General features: G+C 39.9%; 1 protein-coding gene across 1 annotated transcript; it reads right to left on the reverse strand.

Moving 5' to 3' along the window:
- Positions 1-7,658: 7,658 nt before the first annotated feature.
- On the reverse strand, positions 7,659-19,784 carry igsf5a (immunoglobulin superfamily, member 5a). Its single transcript, XM_080482549.1, has 9 exons — positions 19,726-19,784; positions 19,161-19,242; positions 15,577-15,894; positions 12,735-13,025; positions 11,324-11,434; positions 11,198-11,222; positions 11,017-11,111; positions 9,790-9,839; positions 7,659-8,430 (listed from the first exon to the last, which is right to left on the reverse strand). The coding sequence occupies exons 2-9, from the start codon at positions 19,222-19,224 to the stop codon at positions 8,335-8,337; spliced, it is 1,050 nt and encodes a 349-aa protein (XP_080338675.1). The 5' UTR covers positions 19,225-19,242; positions 19,726-19,784; the 3' UTR covers positions 7,659-8,334.
- Positions 19,785-20,041: the final 257 nt, after the last annotated feature.

The raw sequence follows: 20,041 nt of genomic DNA on the forward strand, positions 1-20,041 counted from the left end.
GTAATGCACCTTTCCCTTTCTTGCCATGAGACATGTTGGAATTTAACCCAACTTACAATTCAGCTTCGTCATAACTTACAATAACAAACCCTAAAACCTGGAAGAAATGTCCGAGGCGGATTCTGCCTTCATGTGTCTGGAATGGAGGAGACGTTTATGTAATTAATGACTCCATGTTTTAAATCTGTGCCCATCATGTGAATACATGTGAAGATAATCACAAGTTCTGATGTTGATGCTATAATCATAATTTATTTTTTTATTATCATCACCGAATCCAATTAAAAGAGCTCTCCGGGGGTGCCTCCGCTCCGCGGGGAGGAAAAGCGCTGAGCTGTTTCAGAATAAATTCTAGCTGCACATATTTATCATAATGAGAGAATATGTCAACCTGAGTGAGCAACAGTGTGACTCTCGGTGTGTTTAATGGGTTCTGACCTCGGCGGGGTTGTGTAGGACGAAGGAGAAGAACACTTTTAAAGGTGATTCAGCAGGAAAGAAAATTCTAGGAGAATAGAAACGGCAGTAAGCAATTCATCCATCCTCACATCTCCAAGGCCTCAGTGTGGTCTTTCTTTTCAAGTCTGACTGAAATAATCAGAATAAAATCATAAAGAAGGGCTTTTATTCTCATTCCCTCAATAGAAAATATACATCGTAAATGTTAAATGTTGTTTTAGGAAAAGAAATGAGTGGGACATGTTTATCAAAGCTTCATGAGAATCACTCTTAAATATTTATATTATATTTATCTGCACATATGACAATAAATATCTTAAATTTTGAATGGATTAAAAAAAAGAAAGACAGGATGTCAAATTTGGATATATCTGAGGAAAACAACATTTTGTCTACATAAACTAGTTAAGTCAACGAATTGAATTAAGTCAAACTAGTTAAGTAATCAAATAAACCAGACTGCCTATTAACTAGCATCCATGGGCTGATTAACTATGGAAATATTATCAATATTCCTGATTAGAGTTATAGGAAACGTTACACGATACTATAAATGTCCTCGGTCTCCACTTTATTAATAGATAAACTAGAGCTACACTCGGTAGAGCGCAGACTGACGCCACATTTGTTTACGAGACCGAGTTAGCATCGTTAGCATGTTAGCTGTTAGCTCATATCGATGCTAACTAGCCTGTCAGGTAGCTACATCACAGCATGAAACACTGAGCAGAGAGCGTCTCCATGGCAACAGACGCTGATCTCCACGAGGAGCTTCTCTCATCCACTTTGTACGGGAAATGTTTTCACAGTTTTTTGGGATTTTTTCGGAAACTAAATATACCCAAAATATAATCGATTGGTCCGTGGATGATGACAAATCATCCCTGAAGATTTCATGCAATTGCGGTTTCGAGTTTTTGTGAAAAGTTGGTCAAATACATACATACAAACAAACTAATAAATAAATACACGGGAGACGAAAACATAACCTTCTCAGCCCAACTCTGGTTGGCGACGATAAAAAATAATCCCGAAGTAAATACATAGTTTGAGGTCGAGTGACAATTGTAAAGACAAAACTTTTAAAAACGTTGTTTAGTTTTAAATCCTTTGCTTCATAATAGAGATAATTTCACATGTATTTACATTTTCTCTCAGATTTGTTCCCAGTTTATACTTCACTTTTATTTTTCTCTCTGGTTGTGTACATGTGACCCTTTCTTTACACGATACAATCGATACACGATTTATATCTAATATGAGAATATAAGAAAATTTGTATTTTATCCTTTACTTTAAAATGTGAAGATATAACATTACATTACAAATAAGGAATTGTCCTTTATTTTGGAAATGCTTCACAGTTTTTTTTCCTGTTTCTCACAAATTAAGAAAAACAGACAATAAACCTTTATTTACATGTTTTTTTTTAAATAAATATTGTCTTTTTGTAACAAACAGCTGAGCAGGATTTTAAAGGGTTAACTTGTACACTGGATATCAAAAAACTTAAAAAAACAAAAAAACACTAGAACCAGCCCTACTTATTATGGCGCAGTAATATAAACAGTAATAGTAAGTAATAGTAACATTTGATAGGGATTTAATATTTTTTCCTCACTGATTAAGAATCTGATCAAATATTCATGTTAACACTTTCGTCCGTCCTCGACTTCTTTGATATTTTCATTTCTGGTAATATTAATGTGGAATCTCTTTAAATTTGAATCAATGTGAACATTTCCATTTCAAGAGTTAATAGTAATAAGTAGTTTTAATATAATTATATTGAAGGGGAATTCTTATTTGGCGCCCCCTTGAGGCTGCAACACACTTAGCATGTGCCTGCATTGCCTAATGGACCATCTGACTCTGGTGCTTTTACTTCTTTGCACTAAAAACAAAGTAGGTTTCCATTATTTTGCATTGAAAGGTTGTGACGTTGTGATTTGACTCTCCGGCTGCACTCCGATCAAAGACGATCTCTTCTGGAGGTTTTCCTGAGCGGCAGGTTGTTTCAGGGCAACATGTTGCCTCCTCTTATAGAATTAATCAGGCCGTCCGGGAGGTGTTGGCAGTTTTCGCAGCCCCGTGAACACAATTATGTTAAACACAGAGTATAGGCCAGCCACACGTTGAGTCATTACAGCTGCCGGCTGGAATCAAAGACAATCGCAGGACCGCTTTGACGTGCCCGCATGCTTTTTTATTTACCGATCAAAGCAGCCATTAAAAAAAAAAACCTGAAAGATAAAAATATTAAATAACAACGTAAACAAGACGGCGACAAGGCCGGCAGGGCCACAGACTAATGAGTTCTTCTTCTTCAATCTGACTTTTGATTTATGATCGCATTAAATTTGACACATCAGTGACAAAAGGCCAAATCAGGGGAGAAAATTCAAAACACATCAGGCAATTTAAACCCTTTGTCGGTACGTAAAGCACAGACTGAGCTTGATTCTGCCTCATTAGGCGAAGGGACTGGTACTAAGAACAACAGAAATAAAGCAGAAGCAGATTTACTCGCCACTTTTATGATGAATGTCAGAGTCATGGAGTGAAACAGCAACTGAAGACACAAGATCTGATTTAGTTGTCTTAAAAAAAAAACATGCAAACAAAAGATGCACGTATTGATCTGATGAGAAGGAAACGTCCTGAGAAGAATCTCAAATGTGCGATGAAATCTTCTATTTCTGGTACGAGACTTGATGTCCAGGCCTCGTTTACCCGACAGTGTGAACTGGTGGGAAAAAAAAGTAGGGTAATCTTTCAAAAACATGCCGACTTCATCTCCGTCTCTGCGTCCATACACGCGGAAACGGAGGGAATCGGTACTTGTTGAAAGCGCTCCATCTCCAGGGAAATGGGAAAAAGCAACTTTAATCAAAACGCTCCCTCTCTGGAAACATGAGGAAATGGAAAAGGTTCAGGGTACTTCAAAATCGCCAAAACTGCTGCTCTCATCTGCTTTGTATGGGACATTTTTTTTACAGTTTTTTGGGGATTTATTTGCAAAAGGTTAGCCATTCACGTCACAAAATATAATGGATTGGTCCGTGGATGATGACAAATCATCCCTGAAGATTTCATGCAATTCGCGTTAATAGTTTTTGTAAAAAAGTTGTTAAAATACATACATATAAACCAATAAATAAATAAATATGCCCAGACAAAAACACAACCTTCCGCCCAAACTTTCGGCGACAACCCGTGGGCCTACATGCAAACTACGTTGTCGTCAGTGTTTCTGCTGTTTCTGTGTAAACGTACAAGTTTTCAAAATGTAGCTGTATAAACACCAAACTTTTCTGAAACGAAAACACAAAAGTTATGCCTTTTCTTTCACCTGAAATGGGAAAATAAATGCTTTTTTCCACTTTTCATAAAATACAGTAAATCTTCCGCTCGTCATCACAGTTAGTATATGAGAAACAGTGATTACCTCATAAAGAGGCCGTTTGACAAAATCCTGCAGGAAACGCTGCACTTTTCAAAGCGTGGATCTGCATATTCATCGACGACACACTGTGGCAGGTGTAGCAGCTTGCTCTGCAAACTCTCTCTACACTCTCGGCCTCCGTCTCCAGCTCCTGAGAAGTGTATTGACAATCTGACAGACTGGTCTCTCCAGCTTCCCCCGTCCGCAGGGTGATCCATTACCCCCCCCCCCCCCCCCCCCGACTCTCACCCAGCAGTCCTGCTCCTGTAATGCTGCTCAGGCTTTTATAGCAAAGTAACCGCCACCTCAAGATCTCCTATTTTTAGCCTCTGGAGAAAACAGCTCTCAAAGAAAAGAAAAAAAGAAAAAGAAAAGGTGGGACGTGTCGGGGATGGTTTTGATCACGTCGAAGCTGAAATCAGCCACATTTGAATCTCAAATAAGACGAGGCGGCTGGACGGTGTGAATCCCTCATGCGCAGACGTATTGAGGAGATTCACAGTCGTTGAAGACGCAGGATGGAACGTTTGAGAAAAGCTGTTCTACGTATTGGCAGTGCATGTTTGCCCGTTTATGTGTGTTTATTTTTTAATCGAGTGCAGGCCTTAAAAGCATCAATCAGGGGGGGAAGTAAGAGAAATGTCTACAAAGCAGAGGATGGAAATATGTGTTGTTAAAGTAAAGTAAAGCTGCGTCGTTGAAACATGAACACTCTGAGACCAACATGCAGCCTCCGCCAGTCCTGACCGACTATTTTCTTTGTAAATGACCAGATTCTTTCGTTCTGTTGCTCTGAACCTTCAGAAACTTCTCAATAGTCGCTGACGTCTCATGATCTAATCCCGTCCGGCCGACATGGCGCCCTCGGGTCCTGTCCCTTGCTGCCGGTGTTGGACGCCAGCAGGAGGAGAGCACGCCACTGCGCCTCGCAGCATGCGGCCAATTTGATGATTGGAGTCAGCTTGGGCAGATTAATTTGCTAAACATTCCTTATGTAATGGTAAAAGTGCTTATGGAAGGGCCCCGGACGCCAGCGGGACTCCACAAGCCGCGCTCTGCATGGCTTATCAATAGTCGTTACCATCGCTGGTTCATTAATTATAGTGCTTCTACCCATTAACCCTTTCAGCCTCTGCCAGGCTGCTGCTTTGGGAATTATCTGTATTTGAGAGAAACCACGTTTTTTTTTTCTGCTCGTCAGAATGAACGGCAAAGTTGTAAATCTATTTAATCCTGCAGGTTGGTGAACTTCCTTTCTTTCTCAGAGGTTTTGCTCTCTGTTCTTTACAGATCGTTTTGGGGTATGTTTACACAGAAATGGCACTCGGAGCCACTGAAAATGGAACTTTTTGGAAAACGGCTCCCAAATCGCTGCCGCTGGTCATGTTCTCCTGCACATGCTCAGCAGAGACGATAAGAACAGTGTCGTGACTCCCAATCCATTTTCTCCTTGGTGCTTTTATTTTGACAGTCACCGTAATACCAATCCAACTTGTCCACCAGGACAGATTAACATCCATCAAAAGTTACTTTTTCTCTCGGCTGCAGTTGGATGGACGGGGTGCGTTGTTGCTCATGGATGTTCAGCGGTTTGTGGCGTTGGTACGAAGCTCCGCCCACACTGTGCGACGCCTTAGCGGCACAACGTGAGCCAGCGTTTTCACGTCAGACGTTCGGCTGCTGCTGCTGCGCAAACATCCAGATTTATGGAGCATCTTCCTGTCATCTGCCTTGTGTGACGTGAAATGAGTGAATAGATGAAGTTCTTAACAACTAACAGTAAACCCTCAAACTTTCCAGAGGTGGACTGGCGGCCATAATGACTCAGCAACACCGTCAGGAGTTTAAAAGCGGCATTAATTTCATAGAACAGTTCGAGCCTCAAGATTACGACTGAATGAATGCAGTGATTAGAAACAGCAATATGCTGTAGGGGCTTTTTCTCTCAGGCTAAAATTGCATCATTTATATGTGGATGAATAATTCAGCTGCAGTATATCTGGTAACGACACGCTGGCATCGGGGGTTACACCTTGTTTCTCCGTCCCCAAGTGACCCCAGAAGAAACGTTGATGCAGGTTTTAAGTTAATCGATGCTTTCAGGATTCACTGTCGGCCTCTGAGAGGAGATACGTCTGCGGGGAAATGTGCAGTCGGGGGGTGACGTAGGTCTTCCAACGCGGGGAAACTTGTCCGGGACAAACCGAGAAGTCGTGAATCAGCTGATCGGTCAAAACGTAAAGCCTGTGGGGGGAAAACGTTCCCTCGTGGAATTCTGCAAATCTCATGTCGGACTTTCTGTGGCTTTTCTCAACAAGCATCCAGTTAGGATTTAAGTGGAGCTCCTGATATCCTGATAATGATATCACGACGCCGTCACCGGCTTCAATCTGACTCTAAAAGCTCCACCTGGACGGCTTCGCTCCATCTTAGCTCCACAAAAGAAAGAAAATTAAACCTCCCAGCTTCATCTGCTTCTTTGCCAAGCGAAGGTTATTAAAGTTCAGCAGAGAAACATCCAGACTGGTCCAGCTGAATGTAAACTACCGAGGTACTTTGAAGAGTGGAGGATTGGATCCATTTTCACGGGAGATATCCTCTCTGTCATTCTCTGACCCTTTAATTTGTCCTCACAAGGCCCTCCAGCTCGGGATGCATAAATCCACCGGGCCTGACTGCTTTTTCTTTTCCACTTTATCTGGAAATTTAGGAGCAGAAAAAGTTCAGTTTCTAACAGGAAATGAAGAAAGTTTAACATAATCATGAGAAACTTCCCGAGAAAGACTCGTAGGTCTATATAATAGAGTGACCAAAACGTCTTCTTTCACATGTATCGTATGTCTCCTAATCCCTATAGAGCAGGCGTGTCAAACATAAGACCCGTGGGACAAAACCAAGAGCAAGAGCCTCCGAACCATCGAGCAAATTGTTAGAAATGTAAAAGAAAACATCGATTTTGTGAGGATTTTAATCCAGCAGTCTGGATGAGGAGACTCAAGTGACATAGACTCAGGAGAACAAGAACTGGAACGAAGTCCTTTTCTCAGAGCTTTTAATTTGAGAATCAGTCTCGTGGCACAGAGGACGTCGGTCCAGCTCTTCTTCTCCTGAGTCCATGTCACTTTGGGGTTTGGAGTGGTTTGAGACGGTGGGCCTGATGTACTGAAGCTTTCCATGTAAAAAAAACTAACAAAAAAAAAACAGATACTTGTGCAATCAGGTCTGCTAACGGGACTGACTGAGGATTGCTGTTGTGATTTACTACCGTCGTCTCGGCTTTAGAAGAGAAGCTGCAGTTTTTGTGGTGAGCAGTATGACCTCAGCTCGCCACGGCTTTTATTTGAAGATTTACTTACCTCATACCGGACCCAGGGTTCGAATCCCCTCACACTTTTCTCTCCCGACACCTCTGAGTCTTATTTCTTTCATATGTTTTCCTCAGTAACTCCTGGTAGTAGATCAGCTCCTATAAATGCAGGATTTGTAATCTGTTTCCCAGTCGTGTGTGACCAGACTTTAAATTCTGAATTGTTAGTCTCCTCTTCGTGAAGCTCCTCAAGCTTCTTGCTCTTTGCTTTCTCTCCTTCGATCCTTCCTTCACCTTGGATGTTGGCGTTGATGACGAGTGTATTCTGTCTATCGTCTATCGAGCTGTGAATTCTTGATAAACCCACTTTAGATGGTTTAGAAACACTGATGAAACAATCGTTATTGTACTTAATAATGCACTTATTCAAATTCCAAAATGATTTTTAAGATCATTAAATTTTGTGCATTTATTTAAATTATTTACAGTAAAGAAAAGTAAGCAATTCCAATAAAAACACCTTACAACCATATAAATGCATTTTTACATTAATTCTCACCATTTGAGAGTATAAGGTCCCATTTACGCGACATTTCATAGTGAAAATGTAGTTTTTGCTTTATAGTTTCAGAAAAGTTTCGTATTTACACTGCAATGTTTTGGAAATGCTGAAAACGATGTATTTTCCATGCTGGGCCACTAGTGGGTGCTGTTGGTTGTTTTGTTGTGATGAACCACATACAAGTGTGCGGAGAACAAAACACTATAAACAATAACAATGACAGTCAACGAACATTGGATTGTTATTACGGTGACTGTCAAAATAAAACTACCAAGTCCCCGGAGAATATTTGACAGTAGCGGCATTTTCAAAAAGATGCGTTTTTAACCCGTTTCCATGGAGACAGAGATGGAGCTTTTTCAGAAAAGTTGCGTTACCTCCCGTTTCCATGGTGACAGAACTGGAGCGTCTCCACCTTGGTAGCCGATTACGATGCAACAAAACTTTTGGGGTTTTCCCTTGAAAACGTTGTGGTGTAAACGGGGCCTGAATTAGTGGACGGTCTCCCCGAGAAGCATCAGTCGTTGGTTTTTCCTTCCGGGAGCTGAAGCGTCGCTCTTCTCACACGATGGTCATGTGTCGGTGCTTGATGATGCCCAAGTCGACCACATTCTGACAGCTGCTTCCCACCTGGCTGCTGTTCACTATGTCAGGCATCTGAAAATCACACGGAACATTAAATGAAGTCCGATTTGCAGGTGAAGTGTTTTGTTTTTTTGTCCGGAAGCATATAAACAATAATTCTCCACCGAGAAGCCAATCGGTCTAAAATTACCAGGCGGTGATTGCGGAGTTGAATGATAAATCAGTTGATGGAGTATCTCTCTCATGATTTAAATTAACAGAAGGCTGAATCATCGCTGACACGGCTGGTAAATTACACGCAGAATCATTAGTGTTCATATATCTAAAGATAATGAATATAGATTTGTTAGAAAAAAGTGATCTAGATCAATTATTCTATGTGGCTGCATGTAGCAGCATCAGCTTTAAGAATCACTATCGACTGATTGCTATATAAATCTCACAGTACGCTTACAGACTGACTGTACATTTATTTTTTTTAAAGAAAATAAACTTGCATTAAAAGCAATATAATGTCCAATGACAGGAAACTAGGGATGCACAGATCAGACTTTTTAGTTCGAGTACTAACCTTTAGCTACTCGCTGATACTGAGTACCGATACGAGTACTTATTAAATACCATAAAGACAAATTAATTCTATCTGAGGAAAAGGTGAGGACGAAGCACATAAACTGCACCCAAACATTTTGTGTAATCGTGTGGCGCCGCATTATGTAATAATGTAACACATTTTCACCTCATTATGTAATAATGTAACACATTTTCACCGCATTATGTAATAACGCCACATTTTGTAATAACTTCTTACATATTGCAACAGTTATTACAAAATGCAGGTGTGTGGCGCCGCATTATGTAATAATATTATACATTTTCACCTCATTATGTAATAATGCCACTTTTTGTAATAACTTCTTACATATTGCAACAGTTATTACAAAGTGCAGGTGTGTGGCGCCGCATTGTGTAATAATATTATACATTTTCACCTCATTATGTAATAACGTCACATTTTGTAATAAAATTCTTGAACGGATTTTGTAATAAATTATGTAATACATTTTTATACATGGTTCTATGTTTAATAATGAGAAAAAAATGAAGTTTCAGTTGGACGAGAATTACATGTCACTCTTTGATTTTGCTCACGTCCTGCCAGCACAGCAATGGTTTTTCAAACAGTATTTCCACCAGCCATTTCTATTTTCTTGAGTAAATGAAACCAGATTGTGAGTTGATTTTATCATTTAACCCGCTTTTTGAATTAATGTTGCAATATTTAAGAAGTTATTCCTAAATGCGGAAAAGTTTAATAGAAAATGCTTTAAGAATTTTACGACAAAATGTGGCGTTGTTACATAATAAGTTGAAAATTCATTCTATTATTACATGTTGCACCATTACTACATGGCATCCTGGCAGCCCTACCTCCTTAATGTTATATCTGCTGTAAGTAACGTCACCGGGCGGCGTCTCACCTGTGGACAAAGAAGAGACATGAGCCGAAAACCACAACTGCAACACTACAAGAATGTCTTATAATCATTCATTTAATCTTCATTTGACAACCGCTTATAAATGAATATTGCCATACGACTTGGTGTAAGACCTCTTTTTATTTTATTTTTTTTATTCAGGTACTCTGGTTCCCTCTCACAGTCCTAAATCATGTATTTTAGATAAGCTACTGACTCTAAATTGTATTTTGGTGTGTGTGTTTGTCGTGTGATGCACAGAGTGTAGCCTGCCTTTTCCCCCACAGTCAGCTGGAATAGCCTCGAACACCGTCCAACCCAAAGGTCCTGATTTATTGGAGGTTTGCTCATTTTGAAAACCGCCGTATATGATGTGATATTGCACAACATAGGAATTGCAAATCAGTGCTGTTATTGTTGTGAGAGGCATTTACAAGCTTTTTAATAAGATATATTTATGGGCTCTGTCGCTTCTTCGGTCTTTTAACCTTTTCTGAATCTGGTCTGTTGCTCTTCTTTGTCAGGTTTAATCATCTCCCATATTGCACTTTTCTTTTCTTTTTTTGTAGTTTGAATCCTAAAACCCAGAAATGAGTCGGCACTTTCAAAACTTCAGTGTGAAAGTCAGCGAGGCCTGCCTGAGACGAAGCCTGTTTTTAATCCAGGTTCAATCGATTCTCTCTGACAATTTATTTCACAATATATAAAATAGTGATATGAGAATTATCTTCCATATTTACTCCAGATTAACGTCCTGCTCGTCTGTGTTTGTGTGGTGTTGTGTTACTCCTGCTACACGACTTTTCTCTCCTAAAATGCTGTTTTATGTAGAATGGGAGTAAATTAAACTGCCGTGGAAATTGTGACTGTGTGCTTGAAAATAGTTGCAGTAGTATAGAGAGCAGATGGAAATCAGAGCAACATAAAGTGAGCTGCAAGGGGGAATTCACAGTTTTAACTTACGTTTAAATAAAAGCTGCAGCGCACAAGCAAAGTCCTGTGTTGAAGCTTTTTTCATTTTTTATTTACTATTAAATATTAAACAAGGTAATATAACGTCACCGTCTCATTTTACACCAACAAAACTTCCCAGTATTCATTTAAAAAAAAAAAATCAAACCATGTGTTCATATCAACTTAAAAAGCTCATATATTTAAAATGTGTGTGTTGTTTTCTTACTCGTGTGTTTGTCTGAGACATACGCCTCGTTGACTGTCCCTCGCCTCCGTCCAGGAGGTTCGACGCCGCTGAGCTGGCTATGCGTCCTCGCCCTCCTGTCACACACTCATGTCAATACAAACTGGAAGACACACCCGTCTAATAATCACACATTTAACTTTCATTTTTGTTTGAGTCTTACATCATTTCATCATTGTAGTTGGGCTCTGGAGTAAAAAAGAAAAACAAGAAATGAGTTTGTGGTTAATCTCGTTAAAGAAAGAACCTGTAATAACACCGGGAGGAGCAGTAATAAGAAGAGCCTCACTTCTTTCTTTCCTCCATCTGTGGCAGAAAATGATCATGATGATGAGCAGAACCAGCAGAGCAAAACCTCCGATGGACGTAACCACGGCGATCAGCACCGTCCAGTCGGGGGCTGCAGGGAGAAAAGACAGAGTTAAGACGGGAACTCAAAGCCTATTAGTGTCCTGATGTATGAATGAACCCAACAGGAGGAAAAGAGGCTTTATGTTCATTTAAAAGTTATGAGACAAATGACTAGTTTCTACCCAAACTCTTTAGAATTAGAGCAGCAGCCCATCGCTCTGCAGTTACTTAAACATTTCTGTGCTATATCTGTGCACGTCTCAGCTAAAAGCATTGTTGTTGTTGTTGTAACCTGATGACCCGACTCTGTCTGATGGCTCAGTCCGTGCACTCATGTCAGGTATGCAGGTCTATTTGCAGATTCTCAGTCCTTCATAAGACATTGGATTAGAAATGAACAGCGATGCAGCGGAGCGGTATCAGAGCAAACCATTACGTTTCTTCTTCCTACAGCACATGCATTGTAACTCCACAACCAACAAAGGACGAAGCAGTGTGTTGGTGGACATTGGAGACGAGAGAAAGAGCACTGTTATTTGGAAGAAGAATTTCCAAAGCAGAAAAATATAATTTACTTAAGCGATGATGACAAATCATGTCACTATCGGATATCACATTGTGTTTGTCAGTCCTGAAGACAAACTGAAACTCAACTGTGCAAGGTCAAATGTCAACGCTGCCCTCTAGTGGATTGAATAATAATAACACCAGCAATGTCTGGGGGCAGATAGTAAAACAAAGGTTCTCAGACTTCTTTTTTTTTTAATAACATATTTTCTGTGTTGTACCTCAAGCTGTTGTACTATCATCTCATAGACTGTACTTTTATTTTTTCTTTCCGTATCCAGTCATGTTATGTCAAATCTGAGCAGATCAGGCCAGCAGTAGTTGAGGTAGACGGGCTCAGAAGATGCCGTTGCACAGCGTTGAACTCCAGACAGGGTCAAGTGTTCAAGGTGTCAACATCCTTTTGGCCCCTTAAAATCTGGGTTTTCTGTGGTTTTTGGATGTTCTGGTCTTGGTCTAGACCAGGTATTAGACCATTGAGGTCTTGATCTTGACTTTGTCTCGACTCATTTGGTCTTGAGATGTTCTGGTCTTGGTCTTGACCCGGTCTTGGGTTAGATGGTCTTAATGACAACCGCCCTGTTGATTGTTTTAAAATCCATGTATTTATTTTGTAAACTACAGATTTTTATTTCTACGTTCCCGATTGAAAATTCTTCAAACAGCCTCAATCTCTTTCCGATCAGGATCCCAAAGAACAAACCTTGACTTCCTGGTGTTCAGTTGGTTTAATGTCTCGACTCTTTCTTCTTAGCAGATCCATGGTTAATAGATTTCCTTACCAACTTCCAAGAAGACAGAACTGGACATCGGCGTTGGGAGTGTTGGAAGAGCAGCCAGACAATGGACCGTGGTGCTGCTGTCTGCCTGGAACTTCAGGACGCTGACGGAGTTGATGGAGTTCCCCTGCGGCGTGCTGTTGGTGCTGAACAGGCTGGAGTCCACCACGTGGCCGTTCCGGGTCCAGGTGAGGCTCGGCGCAGGAAACCAGGCAGCAGCTTGACACTGGAACTCAACCTGCTGGTTCTGAACCGCCGTCCGGTTCCCGCCGGCGATCAGGACTGTGCCACTCTCTGGGAAGAGGAAGACAAAGGATGGTGTTAATGGGTTAACATCTTTCAGTCATTAAATACATTATTGACAAGTTGCTTAGGAAATAACTTTAATTTATTAAATGCAAACGAACTCTGGATAGAAGCTAATATTACTGTTTCTTCATTTTAACCTTGAATGATAACGGGAACAAAATTAAGGAAACTATTATTGACCCCAAATGACATGAGTTGAAAGAGTCCAGGGGAAATAAACTCTACTTGACTTCATTAGTATTATTTTACTATTATTTCTACACACAAAAACTATTGACTGAAGTTATTTTTGCAAAAGAGAACATTACTAGCTCCTGATAATACCTGCAATTTTTTTTTTAAATCCTAATTTTGTCCGTTTATCTCAAAGCTTTGTGTTTTAAGTGGTTGTGTTCTCGGAGATTGGCTTCACTTTGAGTAGCATTATTTTTCACATGCATATAAAACAACAGACAGTAATGGTGTGTGATAATGCAAGGTTAGATATCGATCCGATAACAAGTAAATAAAAGGCCAATTTCGCCGATACTGAGCCGATACTTTATAATATTCAAGGTTGACGCGTCGTCAAATTGCTTCATCTGGAGGAAGTTTCATTCAGTCAATATGTCAAAAGAGGCAACAGCTTCCAAGAAGTTTTCTTAGTTCTTGACACGACTGTTTGCGTAGATATATATATATAGACAACGTGTGGCTCATTGGGATAGTCGGTCTATTGACATTCAGAAATCCACCGAGTTCTTTTAATATCCACAGATCAGGAAACAACACAGCACAGCCACAATCAATATCCTGGAGCCCAGAGGGTGAACCCCCAGATTACCGTCAGACGACACGAAGGTGCTGCTTGAAGAGGAAGATGAGACATGAACGGATTAATATGTTGGATTGACTCTTTGTGTCTTTGACAGAACCTGGATTACCCTTAAAAAAACACAAGCTTGACTAACGAGTCGAATCGAAAGCTCTTAAACAGTACTAGAGGAGGCTGAGGAAAATCCGTGTCTGATGGAAACACACTATATCAGAACGTAGGAATGGAACATTTGGTGTTTCCGCTGACCCCGTCAGTGAGACGACTTTAATGTCTACAAGGCAGATCCATGAATTAAAGATCGCTCCTGCTATCCCTGTTGGGAACCGTTAGACGTGACTCATCTCTTTGCTTGCTGAAGTGCTTCTACATGTTTGTAATTCACCCTCTGACTGACAGCAAAGCCCTGCTGGGCCGAGTGTGGGCGGAGTCAATATGTACCGCTCAAGTATTTTTAGATTTGCAAAGCAAATTCTTCAAAGTCATGATTTCCTTTATTTTTTTTTGTCTCTCTCTCATGTTGTCTAAATAAAAGATTTTAAAGTTTGACACACTTCCTGTATTATTTCTGTATTTTTACCTTTGTTTTCTCACTGAAGTCGCGGCTGTTGTACTTCTGCCGTACGAACTCTAAAAGTTTTATCATCCCCTCCTCGATACAAGCTTGAACTCAGCAGAGGTCTCACCACCACTGAACATTTTGGGACTTTATTCATCCATCTTCCAAAACCCACTTTATCCAGACAAGACTCAAGGTGCGAACCACTGCACCACTGCGCCTCAAATATTTCCTTCATCATTCACATAAATAATATTGATTTAAACTACAATCCATAAGTTTAAATTTAATTTATTCATTCATCTTACTTCTAGTTTGTTTTGAAGGTTTTCTATGAGCAGTTTCAATGCATTTCTTCCTAGTTGTTCCTTATTTCCTTTTTAAGGATGATTTGTATATTTAAAAAAATTCTCGCCACATCCTGCTTATGAATTATAGGTGAGCAAAGCTCCTAATGGCCCTCTGGAAGCTGCTTTTCATTTTTATTAAATAATATTTGGAACAGCTTGATGTAAAACAGCAGAAAGGCTGAAAGAAGGATGAATACTTGTGCTTGCTGCTGCTTTTCAGTAGAGAAATTATTCTTTCTACGCTCGACTGCAACTTTAAATCTCGTTTTGAATTCAGCTTTCAGCTCATATTGTCTTTTAGTTTAAATCTTTAAATAATTCATTCTTGTTTTGAAGTTATGTGTTTCTCATTACCACTGTTATTGTTCATGTCAAGACATGTGTGTGTGAATAAAAGTGGATGTCCTTTTAGATAAGATAACAGGCATTTGAGCCGATATTCCAAAGACATTGTGTAGATTTAAAGTCAGGAGCCGCAAATTGAGCTAACTGCTGCCCTCTGGAGTACATTTGAGTAACTACATCACAGGGTTCTTATGGAAATCCTTGGAAAATGGTCCATTTAAGCTTGATAGTGTATAAAATCTAAAGCTTTTTGAAAACTGAAAAAGAAATCATTTATATAGGATTTGTTTTTTGATAGAAAATTTAATGAAATTATACATTTTATGTGTTAGATATGGAAAATGTCTTTTTGAAGTGGGAAAGTTTACACTTTAAAAAATATGGCAAAATATGACTTTCTGGATGCATTTTTTGAAACAAATCAGATTACAGGAAGGTAAACGGCCTCGCTGGTGTGAATGTTCCCACCTTGTACCTCCAGCTGTGCCGTCTTCTCCCCGGCGACCCCCAGCAGGGAGCACGAGACCGGCCCGGTCTGCTCACGGGTCATGTTATGGATGTTGAACTTCACATAGTCGATGCTGCCATTGGAGCACAATCTGGCAGAATACTGCTCCGAGAACGACGTTGTTTTGTTGTCAGAATCGATGGTGAGGACAGTCGCATCTCCCACCTTCCAGAACATCGCACCCCAGCTTCTCTGCACGGTGGCCTGGAATCGGACGGTCGAGCCTCGAAGCGCCGTCGAGTTCAACGGCTCCAGGTTGAAATCCTCCTGCAGCATCACTGGACATGAAAAAGAGGACTTAAGTATTAATATATGACTGTTTTCTTCAAATACCACTGAATGTACAGGGGTCAAAGGTCCTCATCCAGACCCCCCTCACATTCCTGAGACCCACTTCTGTCACAAACATTCACATGTTCAGTTTTGTCCTCAAGAAATTTCACGTTTTTTTAACCAGGAGGATGAATAACAATCCAGCCTCTTTAATTTCATTACATTATCCCAGCAGTTCTGGTCCACCGAGTTCCCCAGCATTTACCCCACCACCACCTCCCCGATCCCCTGTACGCAGGATTATCGCTCTGGTACTAATATACAGTATATATGTGTATAATAATATTAAATGACAGGACCAGACTACCTCCAGTGTTGACACAGGAACGCACCAAAACGTGTGTAACTGTGGCTCAAAAGACTAAAAATGCATCAATCTCATAAAAAGATGAAACTGTGTGATGTTAAACAAGGAGAATTATTGCAGGCAAAAGATAGTAGTTAAAAAGAAACTGTTTATAAAGAGGGTACACACTGAAAAATATAAAGAAAAAAACATCTAATAGCGCCCGTATAGTTCCCACATTTTGAATTTAAATCATCTGAACAGACAAAGTTAGAAAATAAAAAAATCCAGGCTGTTGGATTGATCTTAAAGCCTGTTTTTACACCATATTAACATTATATGTTATGGAATCTTAAATACTTTTGATTTCCTTTTTTTGAAATAGAGCTAGAATCTTCTTCCAGTTTGCTGATGTTGTGCTTTTAGTATATTTTTAATGGGATAGATCTACACAATCAACCCTACCGTCCATCCCACAAATGCGTTTTCTTTACAAATACGACAGCATTTAAAAAGGAAACCTGACAAAAATCTGTTTCATTCCCAAAATATAGCGAGAGAAGAAAATGAACTGCCAAACACAAACTTCCTCTTTTGAGCTTTTTTTTTTTAAAATTAAGTTATACATGCTCATCCTTAAAATATTCTCAAATGTGTTTTCTTTTTCTTTTTTTTTTAATCAATGACCTGAAATTACTTATTCACAATTTCACCCTCACAGCATGAACTTGTTGCTAATGCTGATATGCTAACAAGGCTGCAGTGCTGCCCTCTAGTGTTCAGTTGGAGGTTTCAGTTCGATGCGATGACCCCCGCCGGACAAACAAAAATTGTTTATTTTGGTCATTTTTGTTCTTTACAAGCTCAACAATGAGTCTGGATTGAACTGGTTCTGACTCTCTGACTCCTTCTATTTTACATTATTTGACTGAGAAAGCTGATGTTTGCTCTTTTAAATGATCTCTGATGTTTTGTTCACTGCAGGACATGACTGACTGATGAATTCTTAAAAAGTTCCAGTTTCTTTAAAAAATCTTCAATAAATGTGTCATGAATCAAGTTTTAAATCAGAAGTTCTGAAACATGATAAAGATATTATTGTGGTTTGCAGTTGGAAGCACAAACTGAGTGTTAGTGTCAAACTGGATGTGAAGTAATTACAATGAATGATGGGAGGGAGAAAATAAAAAACAGATGAGGCTGAACTTTGACCTCACTAAGGACAATGGTGAAGCACGCCGCGTGTTTTAGAAGCACGCGAGTTTACCTAAAGGTGCGTAAACATTAGAAAGCGCGTCGGTTCAGTCTTAACCAGACTGAAACTCAAAACACAGAATGAGGAAAATACAACATTTTCCCTTGTTTGTAAGAAGAACTTAGACTTTCTTCTCTCCTGACGACAAGCAAATGTTTAAAAATAAATAACTTCCCATATGAAAACCAGTCGAACCGGAAACACAGAGGTTGTTTGACGTACGGACTTGTAGGTACTCGAGGTACTCGAGGTACTCGAGGTACTTAAAGCCGTGGCGGTCATTAGAGGCCATTAGAGGAATCAGTCATCGTATCGCTTGTTGATTCATGTCATTCGTAATGATTCAGTACCTTCTTTAGGCAACGTAAAGCAAATTTCTTCTCCTGGCAGCGTTCAGTGCTTTACAAGGAAATAAAGGAAATGCATGAGAACGAGCCTCGACTCTGGATCAGCTGCAGGATTTTCCTCTAAAATCTGTAAACACGCCGTTACAATAATCCAGACTTTGTTTCTCTGTTTCTCTGAAAGAAATCCTTTAATTCTTCTAATATTTTTAAGATTTTGTTTTTGTTTTAATGTTTTTTTTTTTCCATGTTTGAGTGACATGGAGCAGTTTTTAAATATCTAAAAAAAAATCTACTTTATTTTCACAATCAGCCCTCCTGTTGTGAAACAGACGATTTCTTTGGAAATAATAAAACTGACAAACGAATCATTTCTGGCCGGGATGCGATCGGCCTATTAGATATAAACTGGACAACATGCTGGACCATCTGGAGTCGTGAGGAGTTCAGTGTCTCCCTCAAATCCATGTTGATCAAACCTGCTTAAAGAAACATCTGCAGCACCTTTAAAATGGTGAGTTCAACCAAAGAACTGCAAATCCAACATGATCCTTCGACAGTGCAAATGTTGAAAAACTCTCCTGAGTCCTTTCTTCTTCTTCCTGGATGTGTAAGCACCAAAGAGCCGACAAGACTTTCTTCACATTTACCTCTTTTAGACCTTATTTATACACAAAAAAAATACATAATTTCTTTTTTTTTTACACATCAACGTTTTGAAAACAATGTCGGTTTACACAGGATGACAGAAATGTAAAAAAAAAAGGGCGTAGTTAGCATGCCAGGCCACTAGAGGGAGCTTTTGTTTGTTTTAGTAATAAAACCACACACATAATAAACAGCTATAAACATTAACAATGGTACTAACGGACATTTTCTAGGGACAGACCACCAACTTAGATTGTTATTACGGTGACTGTCAAAATAAAACTCCCAAGTCCCAGGAGAATATGGAGTCCATCTACTGAGCATGTGCAGAACTATTTACTACAGCCGCGACGCGCAGGCACAGTAGCGGCATCTCGAAAAAAACTTTTTCTCCGTTTCCATGGAGACGGAGTTGGGGTGTTTGCAAAAGTTTTTCGTTTTCATTTACAAATGTGGCAACGACCCTGAATCAGCCTCTTCGTTTGACTGTGTTTCTTCACTAATGTAATCTTACTCTCTTCATCCCCTCGGGAAGGTCAAATGTAGATAAATCTGACCTCCAGGTAAATCTCCCTGGTCTCACAGTATTTCTATCTCGTGGATCTTCTTGTTGCTTCTTGTCACTCTCGTCGGGAGCCCAGAAGAAAACTGTCGAATAACCAGAAACGGAACATTTACCTCCGGTCAGCAGTGCAGAGTAGACGTGACAGAGGCTCATCCACAGTTTCCAGGAAACAGTCATGCTGGATGGGTTGTGAATCTGAAACACCAGGTGATTTCAATTGAAGATTTAAGCTGGTTTTGTTGAGCACAGCTGGAGTTATAATGGTTTTAAAAACTGTTTTTGTCCCTAGAAACTGTTAAACAGAAGCAGGTGTTTTATTCCAAGTTCACAAGAAGAGTTTTAATGTCCTGTTGGTTATAAAACAAATATAATTTGATACTAAAGCTCAATTTGTTTACACATTTTGAGGGAATTTCAACAGAAATGCTTCAAAACATAAGGACACAAAAGGAAGTAACATATCATTTTTGGCACAACATTATTATATATTACATTAATCCTGGCAAATTTTTAATTATTAAGATTATTCTGAAGCATGACACTGTTGCATCGTCGCCAAACAGTTTCAATACGGTGCTTTTATCCGTGTCTAGAGTTAAAACTCATTTTAGATGATCTTTGATCTCCTGGCTGTGTGTTTGTTTCGACCAAACAGCATCTTAGTGGCGGCGGACTCACCGTTTGGAGGCTCCGGCTGAGGACAGTGAAACCCGGACTGAAGCTTCATTTCCTGAAACAGCAGGTGAGCCGCCAGGACTCCACCTGTGGCTGCGAAACTGCGACAGGGAGCAAAGGTTCAGACCGTTCAGACAAACACAGCCCCCTTATCTGCTCAGCATGCCTGCGATGAGTCATAACTCCTCACACACCTGCACACACACACACACACACACACACACACACACACACACACACACACACACACACAGGTGAGGCTGAGGTGTCTTATCACAGGATTCATATAGAAGCGAAATAGCAGTCGCATTCTCTCATA

This window comes from Lipophrys pholis (assembly GCF_963383615.2).
Source record: "Lipophrys pholis genome assembly, chromosome: 16".
NCBI classification, from domain to species: domain Eukaryota; kingdom Metazoa; phylum Chordata; class Actinopteri; order Blenniiformes; family Blenniidae; genus Lipophrys; species Lipophrys pholis.

Bases quoted from the DNA above. Each gene is read 5' to 3' on its own strand.
- igsf5a (XM_080482549.1), bottom strand. From the start codon at position 19,224: ATGACTGTTTCCTGGAAACTGTGGATGAGCCTCTGTCACGTCTACTCT. The intron at 15,895-19,160 runs GTAAATGTTCCG...TTTCATGTCCAG, and splicing joins CTCTGCACTGCTGACCGGAG to TGATGCTGCAGGAGGATTTC. The intron at 11,223-11,323 runs GTGAGGCTCTTC...TTTTTACTCCAG, and splicing joins CAGATGGAGGAAAGAAAGAA to AGCCCAACTACAATGATGAA.